The 16,782-nt window shown below is 44.6% G+C and overlaps 1 protein-coding gene across 1 annotated transcript in view; it reads left to right on the top strand.

Annotated features, from left to right (window-relative positions):
* Positions 1-1,133: 1,133 nt before the first annotated feature.
* The window catches only part of LOC121002005 (pyrimidine-specific ribonucleoside hydrolase RihA-like), a 124,270-nt gene continuing 108,621 nt past the window's right edge, over positions 1,134-16,782 (top strand). The window contains exon 1 of the mRNA XM_040433302.1: positions 1,134-1,321. Within this exon, the coding sequence (XP_040289236.1) occupies positions 1,306-1,321 (16 nt within the window). The 5' untranslated portion in view covers positions 1,134-1,305. The remainder of the gene's footprint in view (positions 1,322-16,782) is intronic.

The raw sequence follows: 16,782 nt of genomic DNA, 5'->3' as shown, positions 1-16,782 counted from the left end.
CCGCTTGAAGATGACACTATATGGCTCAATCTTCAAGCGGATCCGTTCCCTATTGACTTTCAATGTAAAGTCTGAACGGATCCGCTCAGGCTACTTTCAGACTTAGAAAATTTTCTAAGTTATAATGCAGACGGATCCGTTCTGAACGGATGCAAACATCAGACGGATCCGCTCCGAACGCTAGTGTGAAAGTAGCCTTAGTTACACCTCTGCATTAAGGCTACAGTCATATGTAGCAGCTCTGGTGTGAAAATTTGCAGCGAATATGGCCAAAATATAACAGCAAAATCTGCAGATTTTGGTTCCCTAAGGCCACTTTCACAGTCAGTTTTTGATCATTAATTTCCATCAGTAATTGTGAGCCAAAACCTAGGTGCAAAACACAGAACAAGAGCAGATCTTTCCATTACCTTATCTATGTATATCCTTCAGTCCTCGTTTTGGCTCACAATCACTGATGGAAATCACTGATCAAACACTGCATGAAGATGGATTTAGATGGCCAGATAATCAAGCAGATTTTCGGGAATGAACACTCCTGCGAACACTCGTTCTCGACAATCTGCCCGTCTAAAGGTGCAAAATGCTTGTTCTTCATGTGAAACAGTTGTTTGTGTAGGCACCTAAATTATCATTTCTGGGCAGCAGATCTTGAGGAGACAATGAAGCTGTAGCGATTCCTCATCCTCATACTGTGGAGGTGATCATCTCATGTAAATGTAGCTCTTCACCTCCACTGAACAAGTAGCTGACTGTCGTGAAGGAATGTTTCCTTTCCGACAATCAGCTTTAGCCCTCAACAGTTTAGAATCCTTAAAGCATATACAATGGAAGAATTGCAACCATACTAAATCAAATCAAGAGTGGATGAAGGCAGTAGGTCGTAGTCAGTGCTGATCTTTTACAGGTTTTAGTGTTATTCTAAAGTTTTTCTTTTGCTTTGATTTTGGTGAAATAGTTCCAGTGCATGGATTGCAATGATATTTCTGGAGTTTTGCTACACAATAATTGAGGTAGGAGGTTCTCAGAAACTCTCAGCTCAATCCATTGCAGCTTACAGGGAGTGGACTTTACTTTGGTCTCCTCCTCTTGTACTACCTCTCCACAGTTACAAATAAGAGAACTGACTTTTGTATCCACTTAGTTTCCTCAGTAGAAGACAGTGTGATCACACATAAATACAAGTCTGAGGAAACACAAGGGAACCAGCTGAGGTCTTATTTAAAGGAGAACATTCCTATGCTCACAGACTCCTCTCTGTAGAGACACTGCAAGAGAGCAACTTTGCTGGTTGACTTTATTATTATGGAGTGCAAACAAGGTATGTTATTTCAGCTTTTTGCCTTAATTATCCATAATGTTACTTATCAAATTCTCAGATGTGATGCACAGGAACATACAGAGCATTTGCAGGAGTGTATGCAATTTAATTTGTAACAAACTCATACATTGTAGCTCAGGCTTCCCTAGTATAGCTTTGAAGTTAAAAGCAGGAATGGATTCAGAAAAGTGAAGTCGAATCTGTTCTGTGCATTTTCTTACACTTTATGATCCACATCGACTTTTGTTTAGGTTTTCTGATGCACTTTTGAAACTAAAAGTAGAAAGTGTGATGACACGCTTTGTGTCTTAGTACACATACATATGCAGGTTTTAATCAGTTTTTTTTTAAATAATTGTATCTTTATTAAATTATTTTTCATCAGATACTCTACAAATGTATAGTTAGATTTGTATAAAATCGACAAATCAGTAATATATAACAAAGCTATCCAAAGCTAAAAAAAGGTAGGTAAACAAATTTGTATGCAGTTTTTGATAATAAAGGTATAGACTGTACAGTATTTGGCCTCATGAACATATTTCCATCTGTGTGCAATCTGCATTTTTTGCTGTAGTGCAGCACAAAAATGGACAGCACAGGGATGTCATCCATGTCCTGTCCGAATCCATGTGGTTGTTCCGCAAATGATAGAATGTGTCCTATTCTTCTACACATTGCGGACAAGAATAGCCAGTTCTGTTGATGGGAGTGAGGAAATTGTGGAGTGCATGAGGAAGGTATCCTTATTTAGTGGGTCTGCCATGTGCGGATATTTTCTTATCATGAGACCTTAGGCTGGGGCCACTGAGTTTTTGTAGCACTTAAAGGGGTTTTCTGGGAATTTTATATTGATGACCTATCCTCATGTTCATCAATATCAGATCGGCCCCAATCAACTGTCAGATGGGTTTCTGTTGATGGCAGTAAGGCAAATGCGAAGTGCGCACGGAAGGTATCCGCATTTTGTGGGTCTGTCATGTGCGGACCACAATGCGGACACGTTCTTATGTATGAGGCCTTAGGCTGGGGCTACCCCTAGAGTTTTTGTAGAACTTAAAGGGGTTATCTGGGAATTTGATATTGATGACCTATCCTCTTGATAGGTCATCAATATTAGATTGTTGGAAATCCAAACTGCTGTAAAAAGCTACTTTCACACTCACGGTAATCTGCACGCTGCGTTTCTTGTCCAGCCGCCTCTCAGCATGTTTGCCGTGAATGGGGCCGGATCTCCAGACGGTCCCCATTATAGTGAATGGGGCTGGGCGGACTTCTGGCAGCACACGTGCGCAAATGGTAGTACGGTTCCGGCAGACTGTTTCCATGCCGGAACAGTCTGCCGGAAAAGCTTAAAGCGAGTGTGAAAGTAGCCTTAGGCCTCTTCGTAGGCCATTGACGTCAGTCATGTGCCCTAGGCGCTGCTCAGACCCATTTAAGTGTAAGGTTCGTTTCGTCTGTAAAAAAATAAAAAACAAAAAAAGGTAATCTTAGTAAAAACACATACTTTTTGTATGCATGTATGTTGCAACACTGTTGTGGTGCATTTTTAAAAAGTAACACAACAGCAAAATATACACCTTTCTTTATAGATAGATTGTAAATCTTCTTTTTTTGAACAAACATCTGCTTTTAGCTTCAAAAGCCACATAAAAACCTGAAACAACAAAATCCTGAGGAAACCCCATACATGTACTAGCACCTTTAACCTTTACATAATACAGTAGTTAATAATTTCTTAACAATTAAAGTATTAATCGTTGTCATTTAATCCTTTATATCTTGCAATTAGATTTAGCTTAATGTGTCTTTTTTATTGTGGTCTATTAAAGCGTATGCGGATAAATTGACACATGGCTTTAATATGTTTCAGAAGAAAGTATATTTTACAGTTATCATGAACATTTCAGAGGGATAGCTATGGATTTATATTGTGAATGCTGAAATTGATTAAATGTATGGTTTGTGCCAATACTTCCTCCATTGTTTTGCATAAAAATTTATTTTTGGAATCTAAATGTTCCCATAGTAAAGCTTTGCCATCTTTTTTTACTTTTTTTTACATATGTTTTCTGTTTCTGAGAAGTTTTATTATAATCTGCCGAAGATTAAGGTTGGGTTTCCGTGTTCAGATTTTCTGATCCAGATTTTGAAGTTAAACCCAAGTGTGCATAAGTATAAAGGACAGATACTATAGTTTTAGCTTCAAAACCCAGAAACCCTTTTTTTTTTTTACTACGATTGCATTTTTTTAAATACAAGTGTTGCCTTTACAGATGTTAAATCAGTGTGGTAATTGCCCATGCAGTTTTTTACAGGTGAAACACACTGATTTAAGGCTCATGCACATGACCGTATATTTGGTCAGCATCCAATGCCCATTTTTTGTGGATCGGATATAGACCCATTCATTTCAATGGGGCCTCAAAAGACGTTGACCGCATGCCCTTTCTGCGGTCCTGTAAAAAAGAAAAAAAAAATGCGATCACTTAAAAATCAGTCTCTAAGGCCTCATGCACACGGCCGTTGTTTTGTTTTGAAGTGAATGGGTCCGCATCCGAGCCGCCAAAACTGCGGCTCGGATGCGGACCCATTCACTTCAATGGGGCCGCAAAAGATGCGAACAGCACTCTGTGTGCTCATAAAAAGTGAGATGATGAGAAAAAAGCGGCACTCACCAATTGTTGTATTAAAATTAGCTTTATTCCGGGTAAAAACATGCTAGATGCGTGTCACTGCACAGCAATCCTAGGCAACAGCCGTTTCGCACTAAACAAGCCTCCTGTGACGTGGTTGAGGGGAGTAGTAAATACCACACTCACTCCTCCACGTGACCAGTCAACAGGTGAGACAATTACATGTCCATGTATCTAATAGAAATAAATACAATGTTAAGAACAACATAATTATATAAAGACAGCCTGGTCATTTTTATCATTCAGACCCAATGGTCCCATGGCATTAGTTTTAATAATCCACTCAGCTTCTTTTTGTAATAGTTTACGCTTTCTATCTCCTCCTCTCATAGACAATTTAACTACTTCTATGCCAGCACATCTTAAAACCTTTTGATCTCCCTGATGCATAGTGTGTATATGTTCAATGAGGCGGGTCGCTCCGATACCAGTTTCAATTGATTTCCTGTGTTCCCTAAAACGAACATTTAGCGGTCTATAGGTTTTACCAATATAGAATCGGCCACATGGGCAGAAAATAACATATACAACATATGTAGTTTTACAATTAATAGATTGTCTTACTGTGGGTTCTATACCTCCTACATGAATTAATGCACCTCTGTGCCCAAAATCACACATAGAGCAGTGTCCACATCTAAAGTTTCCCCTTGGTCCCCATCTCTCCAACCAATTAGTTTGCGAACTCACAAAATTACTACTGGTAATTACATCTCCTATAGTTTGACTACGTCTAAAACTAACGATTGTCATATTCTGCGTTTTATCTCTCAAGAGATCATCTCTTTGTAACATATGCCAATTGTTCAGAATAGCTTTTTTTGTTTGGGTCATAGGGGAATATTCAAATGTGAACACGGCTCTAGAGTTCTTTGGGAACTGTCCTCTGTTTGACTGTACCATTGCTGGTCATACATAAAGAAGTTATGAGACAATACAAATGACAATGCTTCCCCTATGAACTCAGTGTAAAGCGCACTCTTACCGAGCCTAGTCAATAAACTGCAGATGGTTTATACTCCTTGCTCCTGGGGTATTCTTGTATAAAGACTTTCCACATCTATTGAAGCTAGCAGATAATCTTCTTGCCACTCAATCCCTTTTTTGGCTCCTAAAAAGTCACTGGTGTCCTGCAGATAAGACGGAATCCCTTGTAAAAGCGGTCATAAAATCCAGTCCAAATACTGGGAGAGGGGCTCGGTCAGTGACCTGATGCCCGACACGATGGGACGCCCTGGAGGATCCACCAGTGCCACTCAATCCCTTTAAGGGCTCCTAAAAAGTCACTGGTGTCCTGCAGATAAGACGGAATCCCTTGTAAAAGCAGTCGTAAAATCCAGTCCAAATACTGGGTCAGTGACCCGATGCCCAACACGATGGGACGCCCTGGAGGATCCACCAGTGACTTGTGGATTTTTGGCATATAATACCATACTGGTTTAATAGGGAAAAGTGGATAGAGCTTCTCTGCAGTACGTTTGGATATGAATTCTGTGTCTGCATATTTCCATAATCGGGCTCTCAATTGCTTTTGATGTTTACCTATCGGATTAGTTCTAAGGGGCATATATGTGTTAATGTCACTGAGCTGACGTGCTGCCTCCTGCATGTATTGTGTCTTGTGCATCACTACTGTCTTTCCACCCTTGTCGGCCGGTTTAATTATTATATCTTTATTCTTAGAGATCCAATCTAGTGCACGAAGCTCTCCTTCCTCCAGGTTGGATCCCTCTTTAAGATAATTCAAGGCTTTAATTTCCTTGATAACCTGCCTCAGAAAGAGGTAAAGGCTAGAGATGGCCTTGCGGTTCGCCCGGCGGTCGGTTTCGCGGTGAAATTTGCGTGTTCGCGATTCGCCGAACATGCGAACATATGGAGATATTCATGCCCGCCATATTCTTTTATATTGTGAAGAACTTTGACCCATGACACATCCATCAGGTGGTACAGGACAGCCAATTGAGACGTTTCAGTTCATGAACATACCCCCTACCTTATAAATAAACCTGATCTGGCTGCCATTTTACATTCAGTGTTTTGCCAGTGTAGGGAGATGGTGTTGCAGAAAACTGGAAGTCACAAAATAAACATCAGACTGACTTGATCCCAAACTAAGGAACATATGGGTAAGCCCTATAACAGCCCTAGAGCTCACCCTTACTGCTCAGCCCATGCAAAGATCTCTATGATAGATAATGGCATGCCCACGTGCCTCGACTATATGAAACCTGAAAACCCTACAATAGTGAGGGGACACCACCACCGGATCCCTGCACTTAATACGGAGGGAGTCAGGGTCACCTAGAATCAAGCCAGCAGAAAAACACAAATAAAGGAAGCGACTTATCTGAGGAACCAGCAGTTGCAGCTTCTAGCAGAGAGCACAATCTAGGAAGTAGTATAAACCACAAAGTGAGGCAGTATGGGAGGGGATATAAAGGGAGGCAATCAGTGTAAATAGATGACAGCTGGGAGAAGGAAAAGAGATGACAAAGTGAAAGCAAAACAAAAGAACATCATGCAGGAGGTACAGAAGAACGTCTGTCAGAGCTGTCTGGCGGTGACAGTACCCCTCCCTCTACGAGTGGACTCCGGACACTCAGGGCCCACCTTCTCAGGATGGGACCTATGGAAAGCCCTGATAAGACGAGAGACCTTAATGTCCGCCACTGGGACCCACATCCTCTCCTCAGGACCATAACCCTCTCAATGAACGAGATACTGGAGAGAACCGCGGACAATGCGGAAATCCACAATCCTAGAGACCTGAAATTCAAGATTACCATCAACCACAATCGAAGGAGGAGGCAAAGAGGAGGGTGCAGTGGGTTGGACATAAGGTTTTAATAGGGACTTGTGAAACACATTATGGATCTTCCAAGTCTGAGGAAGACCAAGACGAAAGGCAACGGGATTGATGACGGACAAGATTTTGTAAGGCCCAATAAACCTAGGACCCAACTTCCAGGAGGGAACCTTCAGTTTGATATTTTTAGTAGACAACCATACCAAATCACCCACATTCAGGTCCGGACCAGGCACACGCCTCTTATCCGCCACACGCTTATATCTCTCACTCATGCTCTTTAGATTACCCTGAATCTTTTGCCAAATAGATGACAAAGACGAGGAAAATCTCTCATCAGGTAAACCAGAAGACCCCTCTCCAGAGAATGTCCCAAACTGCGGATGAAACCCATATGCACCAAAAAATGGTGACTTATCAGAGGACTCCTGACGACGGTTATTTAAAGCAAACTCAGCAAGGGACAAAAAAGAACACCAATCCTCCTGATTCTCTGCCACAAAACAGCGCAGATATGTCTCCAGATTCTGATTGACGCGTTCTGTCTGGCCATTCGACTGCGGGTGAAAAGCAGAAGAGAACGACAACCGAACCCCCAAGCGAGAACAGAAAGCCTTCCAGAATCTGGAAACAAACTGTGTGCCCCTATCAGAGACTATGTCTGAAGGAATGCCATGCAATTTGACAGTGATCAACAAATGCCTGCGCCAGCGTTTTAGCATTGGGTAACCCAGGAAAGGGAATAAAATGCGCCATTTTGCTAAAACGATCCACCACCACCAGAATCACAGTCTTCCCCGAGGAACGAGGCAGATCCGTAATGAAGTCCATGGACAGATGCGTCCAAGGACGGGAAGGAATGGGTAACGGGAGGAGAAGACCCGATGGCCGTGAATGAGGGACCTTGGCACGAGCGCAGGTCTCGCAGGCTGCCACAAAACCCTCAACTGTCTTGCGAAGAGCCTTCCACCAGAATCTCAGAGCAATGAGATCCACTGTGGCTCTACTCCCCGGGTGCCCAGCAAGAACAGTATCGTGGTGCTCCTTAAAGACCTTGTTTCGTAAAGCGAGAGGCACAAACAACCTCCCAGGAGGACAAAGATCAGGAGCCTCTGCCCGGGCTGCCTGAACCTCTGCCTCCAAATCAGGGTAAAGAGCAGAGACGACCACCCCTTCAGCCTAAATGGGACCCGGGTCTTCAAAGTTCCCCCTCCCGGAAAACAATGTGACAGGGCATCAGCCTTCACATTTTTAACCCCAGGGCGGAACGTGACAACAAAATTAAACCTAGAAAAGAATAAAGACCATCTGGCCTTTCTCGGGTTCAGACGCTTGGCTGACTCCAAGTAGGCCAGATTCTTATGGTCGGTAAACACGGTAATAGGGTATCTGGCTCCCTCTAGCCAATGGCGCCATTCCTCAAAAGCTAATTTGATGGCCAACAACTCCCTATCTCCCACATCGTAATTTCTCTATGCGGAGGAGAGCTTCTTTGAGAAAAAAAGCACACGGTCGCCATTTAGCAGGAGGGGGACCCTGAGACAAGACCGCACCCACACCCACCTCAGAAGCATCCACCTCAACAATGAAAGGCAGAGAGACATCAGGTTGTACCAAGATAGGAGCGGAAGCAAAACTCTCTTTGATACTAGAAAAGGCCTTAATTGCATCTACCGACCAGGAGGAAAAATCTACCCCCTTTCTAGTCATATCAGTGAGTGGCTTAACAACAGAGGAATAATTCAAAATGAACTTCCTGTAATAATTGGCAAAACCCAAAAAACGCATCAGCGCCTTTTGATTCTCAGGAAGCTCCCAATCAAGCACAGCGCGGACCTTCTCAGGGTCCATGCGAAAACCAGAAGCGGAGAGAAGAAAACCCAGAAATTGAATTTCTGGAACCGCAAACACACATTTTTCCAGTTTAGCGTATAGTTTATTCTCCCGCAGAATGAGCAAGACCTGACGTATGTGGTCCCGATGTCACGACCGCTATCCCAGCAGCAGTCGTGTCGCACCAGACGGAGGGGAAGGGGGACCCTTATCTACGGATGGGAAATAGAATGGCCACCCCTGACTAACCCTAAGCTGGCACCTGTCTGCCCTGATACCCTAGACGGGGTGTGAACCCGTGCGGCGAGCAGGATGCCTAAACCCTCAGTCGCCCTAACAAGACTGGACTGGGGAAAGGCCGATGGGAGTGCTAGTCACCATCACTCACGTCTAGGAAAACAACAGGGGAAGACAGCAACAAACAAACAACAGCAGAGATAGACTTAGACTTATCCAGTCACGAGCAGAGAAGGCGATCCCAAACACGACAGTCCACGCCGGACAAGAGCTCCACAGCAACACCATCAAACGATCTCCTTCCAAGGTCAGAGTAGCACTGGAAGTAAGGACTATATCTGGCAATGACTGCAAGTGAAACTAAAACTAATATAGTAGCTGGGAGTGGCAGACAGGACTCACCTGAGAAGGATGCCTACAAACTCCCAGTCAGGACAAAAAGGTTCACAAGGCAAAACCCAGATGACATACCCTGAACCACGGAGCAAACTCACAAGCTATCGCGAGTAGCAAGTCGCTGCGACCTTCTCCTCCCAGACCTGTCTGGATCAGTCACAGTCATGACAGTACCCCCCTTTCTACGAGGGGCCCCTGGACCCTCAAGACCAGGCCTCTCCGGATGGGAGCTATGAAAAGCCTGAATGAGTCTGTCCGCTTTGATCTCTGATGCTGGAACCCACATTCTCTCTTCGGAACCATAACCTTTCCAGTGCACCAGGTACTGAAGAGAGCGGCGAACATATCGTGAATCAACAATCTTTTCTACCTGAAACTCAAGACTGCCATCAACAACCACCGGAGGATGCAGTAGTGGCAATGGTTCAGGAGGTTCTACATATCTCTTAAGCAGAGATCTGTGGAAGACATTATGGATCCTTAGAGTCTGAGGTAGCTCAAGACGAAAAGCCACCGGGTTAATGATCTTAATTACCCCATAAGGACCAATAAATCTCGGACCTAATTTCCACGAGGGAACCTTCAACTTGATATTTCTGGTAGACAACCACACCAAGTCATTCACCCCAAGGTCCGGACCTTCAGAGCGCTTCCTATCAGCCGCACGTTTGTATCTACCACCAATTCTCTTCAAACTTTCTTGCACACTCTGCCACACTGAAGAAAGTGAAGACGCAAATCGTTCCTCCTCGGGAATCCCAGATGGCCCCCCCTCACTAAACGTACAAAACTAAGGATGGAAACCATACGCACCAAAAAATGGTGACTTATCGGTGGATTCTTGACGACGATTATTAATGGCAAACTCGGCTAACGGTAAATAAGATGACCATTCCTCCTGATTTTCGGAAACAAAGCATCTCAAATATGTCTCTAGGTTTTGATTGGTACGTTCAGTCTGACCGTTGGACTGTGGATGGAAAGATGAAGAAAACGACAGATGAATCCCTAAACGAGAACAAAAAGCTTTCCAAAATTTAGAAACAAATTGGGTACCACGATCCGAAACAATATCGGAAGGGACCCCGTGAAGCTTCACGATGTGGTCAATAAAAACCTGAGCCAGTGTGTTAGCATTAGGCAATGCGGCAAGAGCAATAAAGTGCACCATTTTACTGAATCTGTCAACAACTACAAGGATAACAGTCTTCCCCGCTGATACTGGTAGATCCGTAATGAAATCCATTGACAGGTGCGTCCAAGGCCTGTTGGGGATGGCCAGAGGTAAAAGACGCCCTGCCGGACGAGTATGATCTACCTTAGAACGAGCACAGGTAGCACATGCAGACACAAAATTCAACACCTCCTGGCGCCATTTAGGCCACCAGAACCGACGAGATACTAACTCAGAGGTTGCCCTACTACCTGGGTGTCCTGCCAGTGTGGAGTTATGGTGTTCTTTTAGTATCTCCAGTCGTAAATTTTCTGGCACAAACAGTTTACCCGAGGGGCAGGAGGCCGGGGCGTCCCCCTGAGCTTCCAACACCCTCCCCTCCAAACCTGAGTGTAATGCAGAGACCACCACCCCCTTTTGCAAAATGGGCTCTGGTACCTCAACATCACCCCCTCCAGGAAAACTTCGAGACAATGGATCCGCCTTAGTATTTTTTGCCCCCGGGCGATAGGTTATTACAAGATTAAACCTAGTAAAAAATAACGACCACCGAGCCTGTCTAGGGGTGAGACGTTTAGCAGACTCCAGATATAATACGTTTTTGTGATCAGTAATCACCGTGATGGGATGAACCGCCCCCTCCAAAAAATGACGCCACTCCTCAAAAGCCAACTTAATAGCCAAAAGTTCCCTGTTGCCAATATCATAGTTCCTTTCTGCAGTAGACAATTTCTTCGAAAAGAAAGCACACGGACGCCATTCACCAGGGGACGGGCCCTGAGATAGTACCGCTCCCACCCCCACCTCTGATGCGTCAACCTCTACAATAAAAGGAAGCAAGACATCTGGCTGTACGAGAATAGGGGCCGAGGTGAATCTCTCCTTCAGAGATGCAAAGGCAGTTTTGGCTGCATGTGACCATTTGGAAAAATCGGATCCCTTTCGGGTCATGTCCGTCAGTGGTTTGACCACCAAGGAATAGTTCTTTATAAACTTTCTATAAAAATTGGCAAACCCCAGGAAGCGTTGCAATGCCTTCAGGTTCTCAGGCAGATCCCAGTCTATAATCGCCCGGACTTTCTCTGGATCCATGCGGAAACCTGAATCTGACAACACATACCCCAGAAACGGCAGTTCTTTTACGGCGAACACACATTTTTCTAACTTAGCAAACAATTTGTTGGCCCTTAATATCTGCAGCACTTGTCTCACATGGATCTTATGTGTATCCAGATCCGGGGAATAGACCAGGATGTCATCAAGATATATCACAACAAATCTCCCGATAAGGTGACTAAAAATATCGTTGACAAAATGTTGGAATACCGCAGGCGCATTAGTAAGACCAAATGGCATGACCAGATTTTCATAATGCCCTTCCGGAGTATTAAAAGCCGTCTTCCACTCATCCCCCTCTTTGATGCGAACCAGGTTATAGGCTCCTCTGAGATCCATTTTGGAGAACCATTTAGCACCAGCAACCTGATTAAAGAGGTCGGGAATGAGAGGAAGAGGATAGGGATCTCGGATAGTTATCCGGTTTAATTCCCGGAAATCCAGGCAAGGACGTAGGCCCCCATCTTTCTTTTTAACGAAAAAGAACCCTGCAGCCACAGGTGAAGAAGAGGGTCTGATGTGTCCCTTAGTCAAACTCTCCGAAATATAATCTTTCATAGCCTTCCTCTCCGGGCCGGAAAGATTGTATAACCGGGTTTTAGGTAGTTTTGCCCCAGGTAATAGATTAATCGGGCAATCATATGGACGATGAGGTGGTAACCCCTGACAACCCTTCTCAGAGAACACATCCATAAAATCTGACAGAAAGGCAGGTAAAGATGTTACAGAGAGTGTAGAGCACCTACTACTCAAGCAGTTGTCCTTACAATGTTCACTCCACTCCACAATCTCCCCGGCCTGCCAATCCACCACTGGATTGTGAGTCACCAGCCAGGGAAGCCCCAATACCATAGGAGCCGGAAGACCGTCCAGGACATAACAAGAGATATGCTCTTTATGGAGGTCCCCTACCTGCAGATGGATATTATGGATGATCTGAGTTAACTCTCTCTGAGTAAGAGGGGAGGAGTCGATGGCAAACACAGGATTAGTTCTGCATACCGGTTCCGGAGTAAAACCTAGAGCCTGAGCAAACCGTAAATCCACCAAGTTGACCCCCGCCCCACTGTCCAAAAAGACGGAACAGATCTCAGTTTTATTGCCTGCCTCAACGGTAGCGGACAACAAAAACTGAGACATGCGTATGGACGAAACGAATACGCCCAGACTGTTCTCCTCCGCCAAATCTGGGGACTCTAGTTTTCCGGCGGCTCCTTTGTTTGTGGTCTCTTGGGTTCTGAGGGACAAACCTTTACAAAATTACCCCTCCCCCACAACGAAAACAAACCTCTGACCTACGGCGGAACTTAGGAGGATTCACCCGTCTAGTGACGCCCCCTATTTGCATTGGTTCGACTGGACCATAACAGACCGATCCCTGCCCTATAGAGGCCTCCGTAAAATTTAATAGTCTCTCCCTGAGTCGTCTGTCGATTCTTATGGACAGAGACATAGCAGCCTCAAGAGACCCAGGGACCTCGTATACCGCCAGCGCTTTCTTTAGACAACCCCTGGCAGAACTGACTCCTAAGGGCCGAGTCGTTCCATAACGTATCAGTAGCCCACCTACGGAATTCGGAACAATATAGTTCAGCAGACCGGTTCTCTTGCCGAAGTCTACGTAGCTTAGACTCAGCCAGTGAGACCCTGTCCGGGTCATCATATACGAGACCCAGGGCTTCAAAAAACTCCCCCACTGATCGTAAGGCCGGAGAGTCTGATGGTAGGGAGAAAGCCCAAGCCTGCGGATCTCCTTGCAGGAGAGAAATTACAATGCCAACCCGTTGTTCCTCACCGCCGGAGGATCTAGGGCGTAACCTGAAGAACAATTTGGAAGCTTCTCTGAAGGTTACAAATTGGTCTCCCTCCTGAGAACCTATCAGGTAAAGCTACTTTTGGCTCAGGAGTACCTTGGTTTCCCGTAGCAACGGTGGAACCCAAGGATTGCTGCTGCAGCACTGTTGCTTTTAATCCTGCCACTTCACGGGATAACCCCTGTAATTGTTTCACCAAAACCAAAACCGGATCCATAGTGGAACAGACAAAATACAAAGCAAAACAGCAAGCAAAAAAGCCCAAAAAAAAAAAAGAAATGTCACTTTTTTTTTTTTTAAAAGGCCAGATATACTGTCACGACCGCTATCCCAGCAGCAGTCGTGTCGCACCAGACGGAGGGGAAGGGGGACCCTTATCTAGGGATGGGAAATAGAATGACCACCCCTGACTAACCCTAAGCTGGCACCTGTCTGCCCTGATACCCTAGACGGGGTGTGAACCCGTGCGGCGAGCAGGATGCCTAAACCCTCAGTCGCCCTAACAAGACTGGACTGGGGAAAGGCCGATGGGAGCGCTAGTCACCATCACTCACGTCTAGGAAAACAACAGGGGAAGACAGCAACAAACAAACAACAGCAGAGATAGACTTATCCAGTCACGAGCAGAGAAGGCGATCCCAAACACGACAGTCCACGCGGACAAGAGCTCCACAGCAACACCATCAAACGATCTCCTTCCAAGGTCAGAGTAGCACTGGAAGTAAGGACTATATCTGGCAATGACTGCAAGTGAAACTGAAACTAATATAGTAGCTGGGAGTGGCAGACAGGACTCACCTGAGAAGGATGCCTACAAACTCCCAGTCAGGACAAAAAGGTTCACAAGGCAAAACCCAGATGACATACCCTGAACCACGGAGCAAACTCACAAGCTATCGCGAGTAGCAAGTCGCTGCGACCTTCTCCTCCCAGACCTGTCTGGATCAGTCAGTCGTGACACCCGATGAGTCTTGAAATCAGGAGAAAAAATCAAAATGTCATCTAGATACACTAGTACAAATTTCCCCATTAAATTATAAAAAATGCTGTTCACAAAATGTTGGAAGACGGCTGGAGCATTCATCAAACCAAAAGGCATAACCAAATTCTCGAAATGGCCCTCAGGGGTATTGAATGCCGTCTTCTATTCGTCCCCTTCCCTGGCCCTGACCAGGTTGTATGCCCCTCTTAAATCCAACTTAGAAAAAACTTTAGCCCCAACAATCTGGTTAAACAGGTCCGGGATCAGAGGAAGCGGATAAGGGTCACAAATTGTGATACTGTTCAGCTCCCTGAAATCCAGACATGGTCTTAAAGAACCATCTTTTTTCTTAACAAAAAAAAAACCCAGTGGCAACAGGTGACTTCGAGGGTGTCCCTTTCTTTGTGTCCCTTTCTCAGGCTCTCAGAGATATAAGTACGCATAGCGACCCTTTCAGGTTGGGAGAGATTGTATAAACGAGATTTAGGCAGCTTGGCGCCTGGGATGAGATTAATAGGGCAATCAGTGTGAATAGATGACAGCTGGGAGAAGGAAAATAGATGACAAAGTGAAATCAAAACAAAATAACATCATGCAGGAGGTACAGAAGAACGTCTGTCAGAGCTTCTTAGAGATCTGGCGGTGACAGAGAGGTTGCTGTGTGGAGCAGGGACAGGCTGTTAGGGACACCAAATGCTAGCTAATAGGGCCACAAAAGTCTTTTTAAGGACTGGTATAGGTGTGCTATCGATAGGTGTGGTACACAGAGGGGTGCGATATACTTATAATATACTTTTATAATGAGTCGAAAACACATAGATCTATATAGTGATCACCTGAAAGTCAGGTGCCTAGGGGCTAGAGGCTTACTAGGGCCATTTTTACTTGGCTTACTAAGGCACTAAGGCTTACTAGGCTTTACTAGGCTTACTAAAAATACTTTTATATAGTAGGGGCTAGAGGCTTACTAGGGCCATTTTTACTAGGCTTACTAAGGCTTAACAGGCTTTACTAGGCTTACTAAATATACTTTTATAATGAGTAAAAAACACATAGATCTATATAGTGATCTCCTGGAAGTCACGTGCCTAGGGGCTAAAGGCTTACTAGGGCCATTTTTATATAGGGTAAGGTTCCGGACGGGGTCGCCCGTATCAGGGCGGGTGGTCTGTGGTTAGGTTATCAGGGCCAGAATAGCAGCTCCCTGTAGGGCAATATCAGGGACAGTTCTTTGCCCACCCTGTCCTTCAATACCACATCATCATCTAGCCCAGGGATAGATGGTTTTTGCTTTCCTTCCAGGATCATGGATGTGCACTGGAACCCCCCGGATTGTGGTAGGACATATGGTTTCTGATTTGGTGCCGCCGAGCACCTGATTTAGTGCCAACGAGCACTTGTTATTGCCTACCACAGCTTTGCTTTTTGTTTAACTTTAATAATTTAATTTACTTTTCATTTTGAGGGATATCTTTTCCATTCAAACGTCGCAATTTTGCGGAACGGGTGCAGACCCATTCATTTTCAATGGGGCCGGAATGTGCTGTCCACATCTGCATTTGCGGATCCGCACTTCCGCATCTGTGCTTCCGTTTCCGCAAAATAATAGAACATGTCCTATTCTTGTCCGCAATTGCAAATAAGATTAGGCATTTTCTATTACAGGGAGTGCAGAATTATTAGGCAAGTTGTATTTTTGAGGATTAATTTTATTATTGAACAACAACCCTGTTCTCAATGAACCCAAAAAACTCATTAATATCAAAGCTGAATATTTTTGGAAGTAGTTTTAGTTTGTTTTTAGTTTTAGCTATTTTAGGGGGATATCTGTGTGTGCAGGTGACTATTACTGTGCATAATTATTAGGCAACTTAACAAAAAACAAATATATACCCATTTCAATTATTTATTTTTACCAGTGAAACCAATATAACATCTCAACATTCACAAATATACTTTTCTGACATTCAAAAACAAAACAAAAACAAATCAGTGACCAATATAGCCACCTTTCTTTGCAAGGACACTCAAAAGCCTGCCATCCACGGATTCTGTCAGTGTTTTGATCGGTTCACCATCAACATTGCGTGCAGCAGCAACCACAGCCTCCCAGACACTGTTCAGAGAGGTGTACTGTTTTCCCTCCTTGTAAATCTCACATTTGATGATGGACCACAGGTTCTCAATGGGGTTCAGATCAGGTGAACAAGGAGGCCATGTCATTAGATTTTCTTCTTTTATACCCTTTCTTGCCAGCCACGCTGTGGAGTACTTGGACTCGTGTGATGGAGCATTGTCCTGCATGAAAATCATGTTTTTCTTGAAGGATGCAGACTTCTTCCTGTACCACTGCTTGAAGAAGGTGTCTTCCAGAAACTGGCAGTAGGACTGGGAGTTGAGCTTGACT

Source organism: Bufo bufo, chromosome 5 (assembly GCF_905171765.1).
Source record: "Bufo bufo chromosome 5, aBufBuf1.1, whole genome shotgun sequence".
Classification (NCBI taxonomy): domain Eukaryota; kingdom Metazoa; phylum Chordata; class Amphibia; order Anura; family Bufonidae; genus Bufo; species Bufo bufo.
This window is presented reverse-complemented; position numbering and strand designations above follow the sequence as displayed.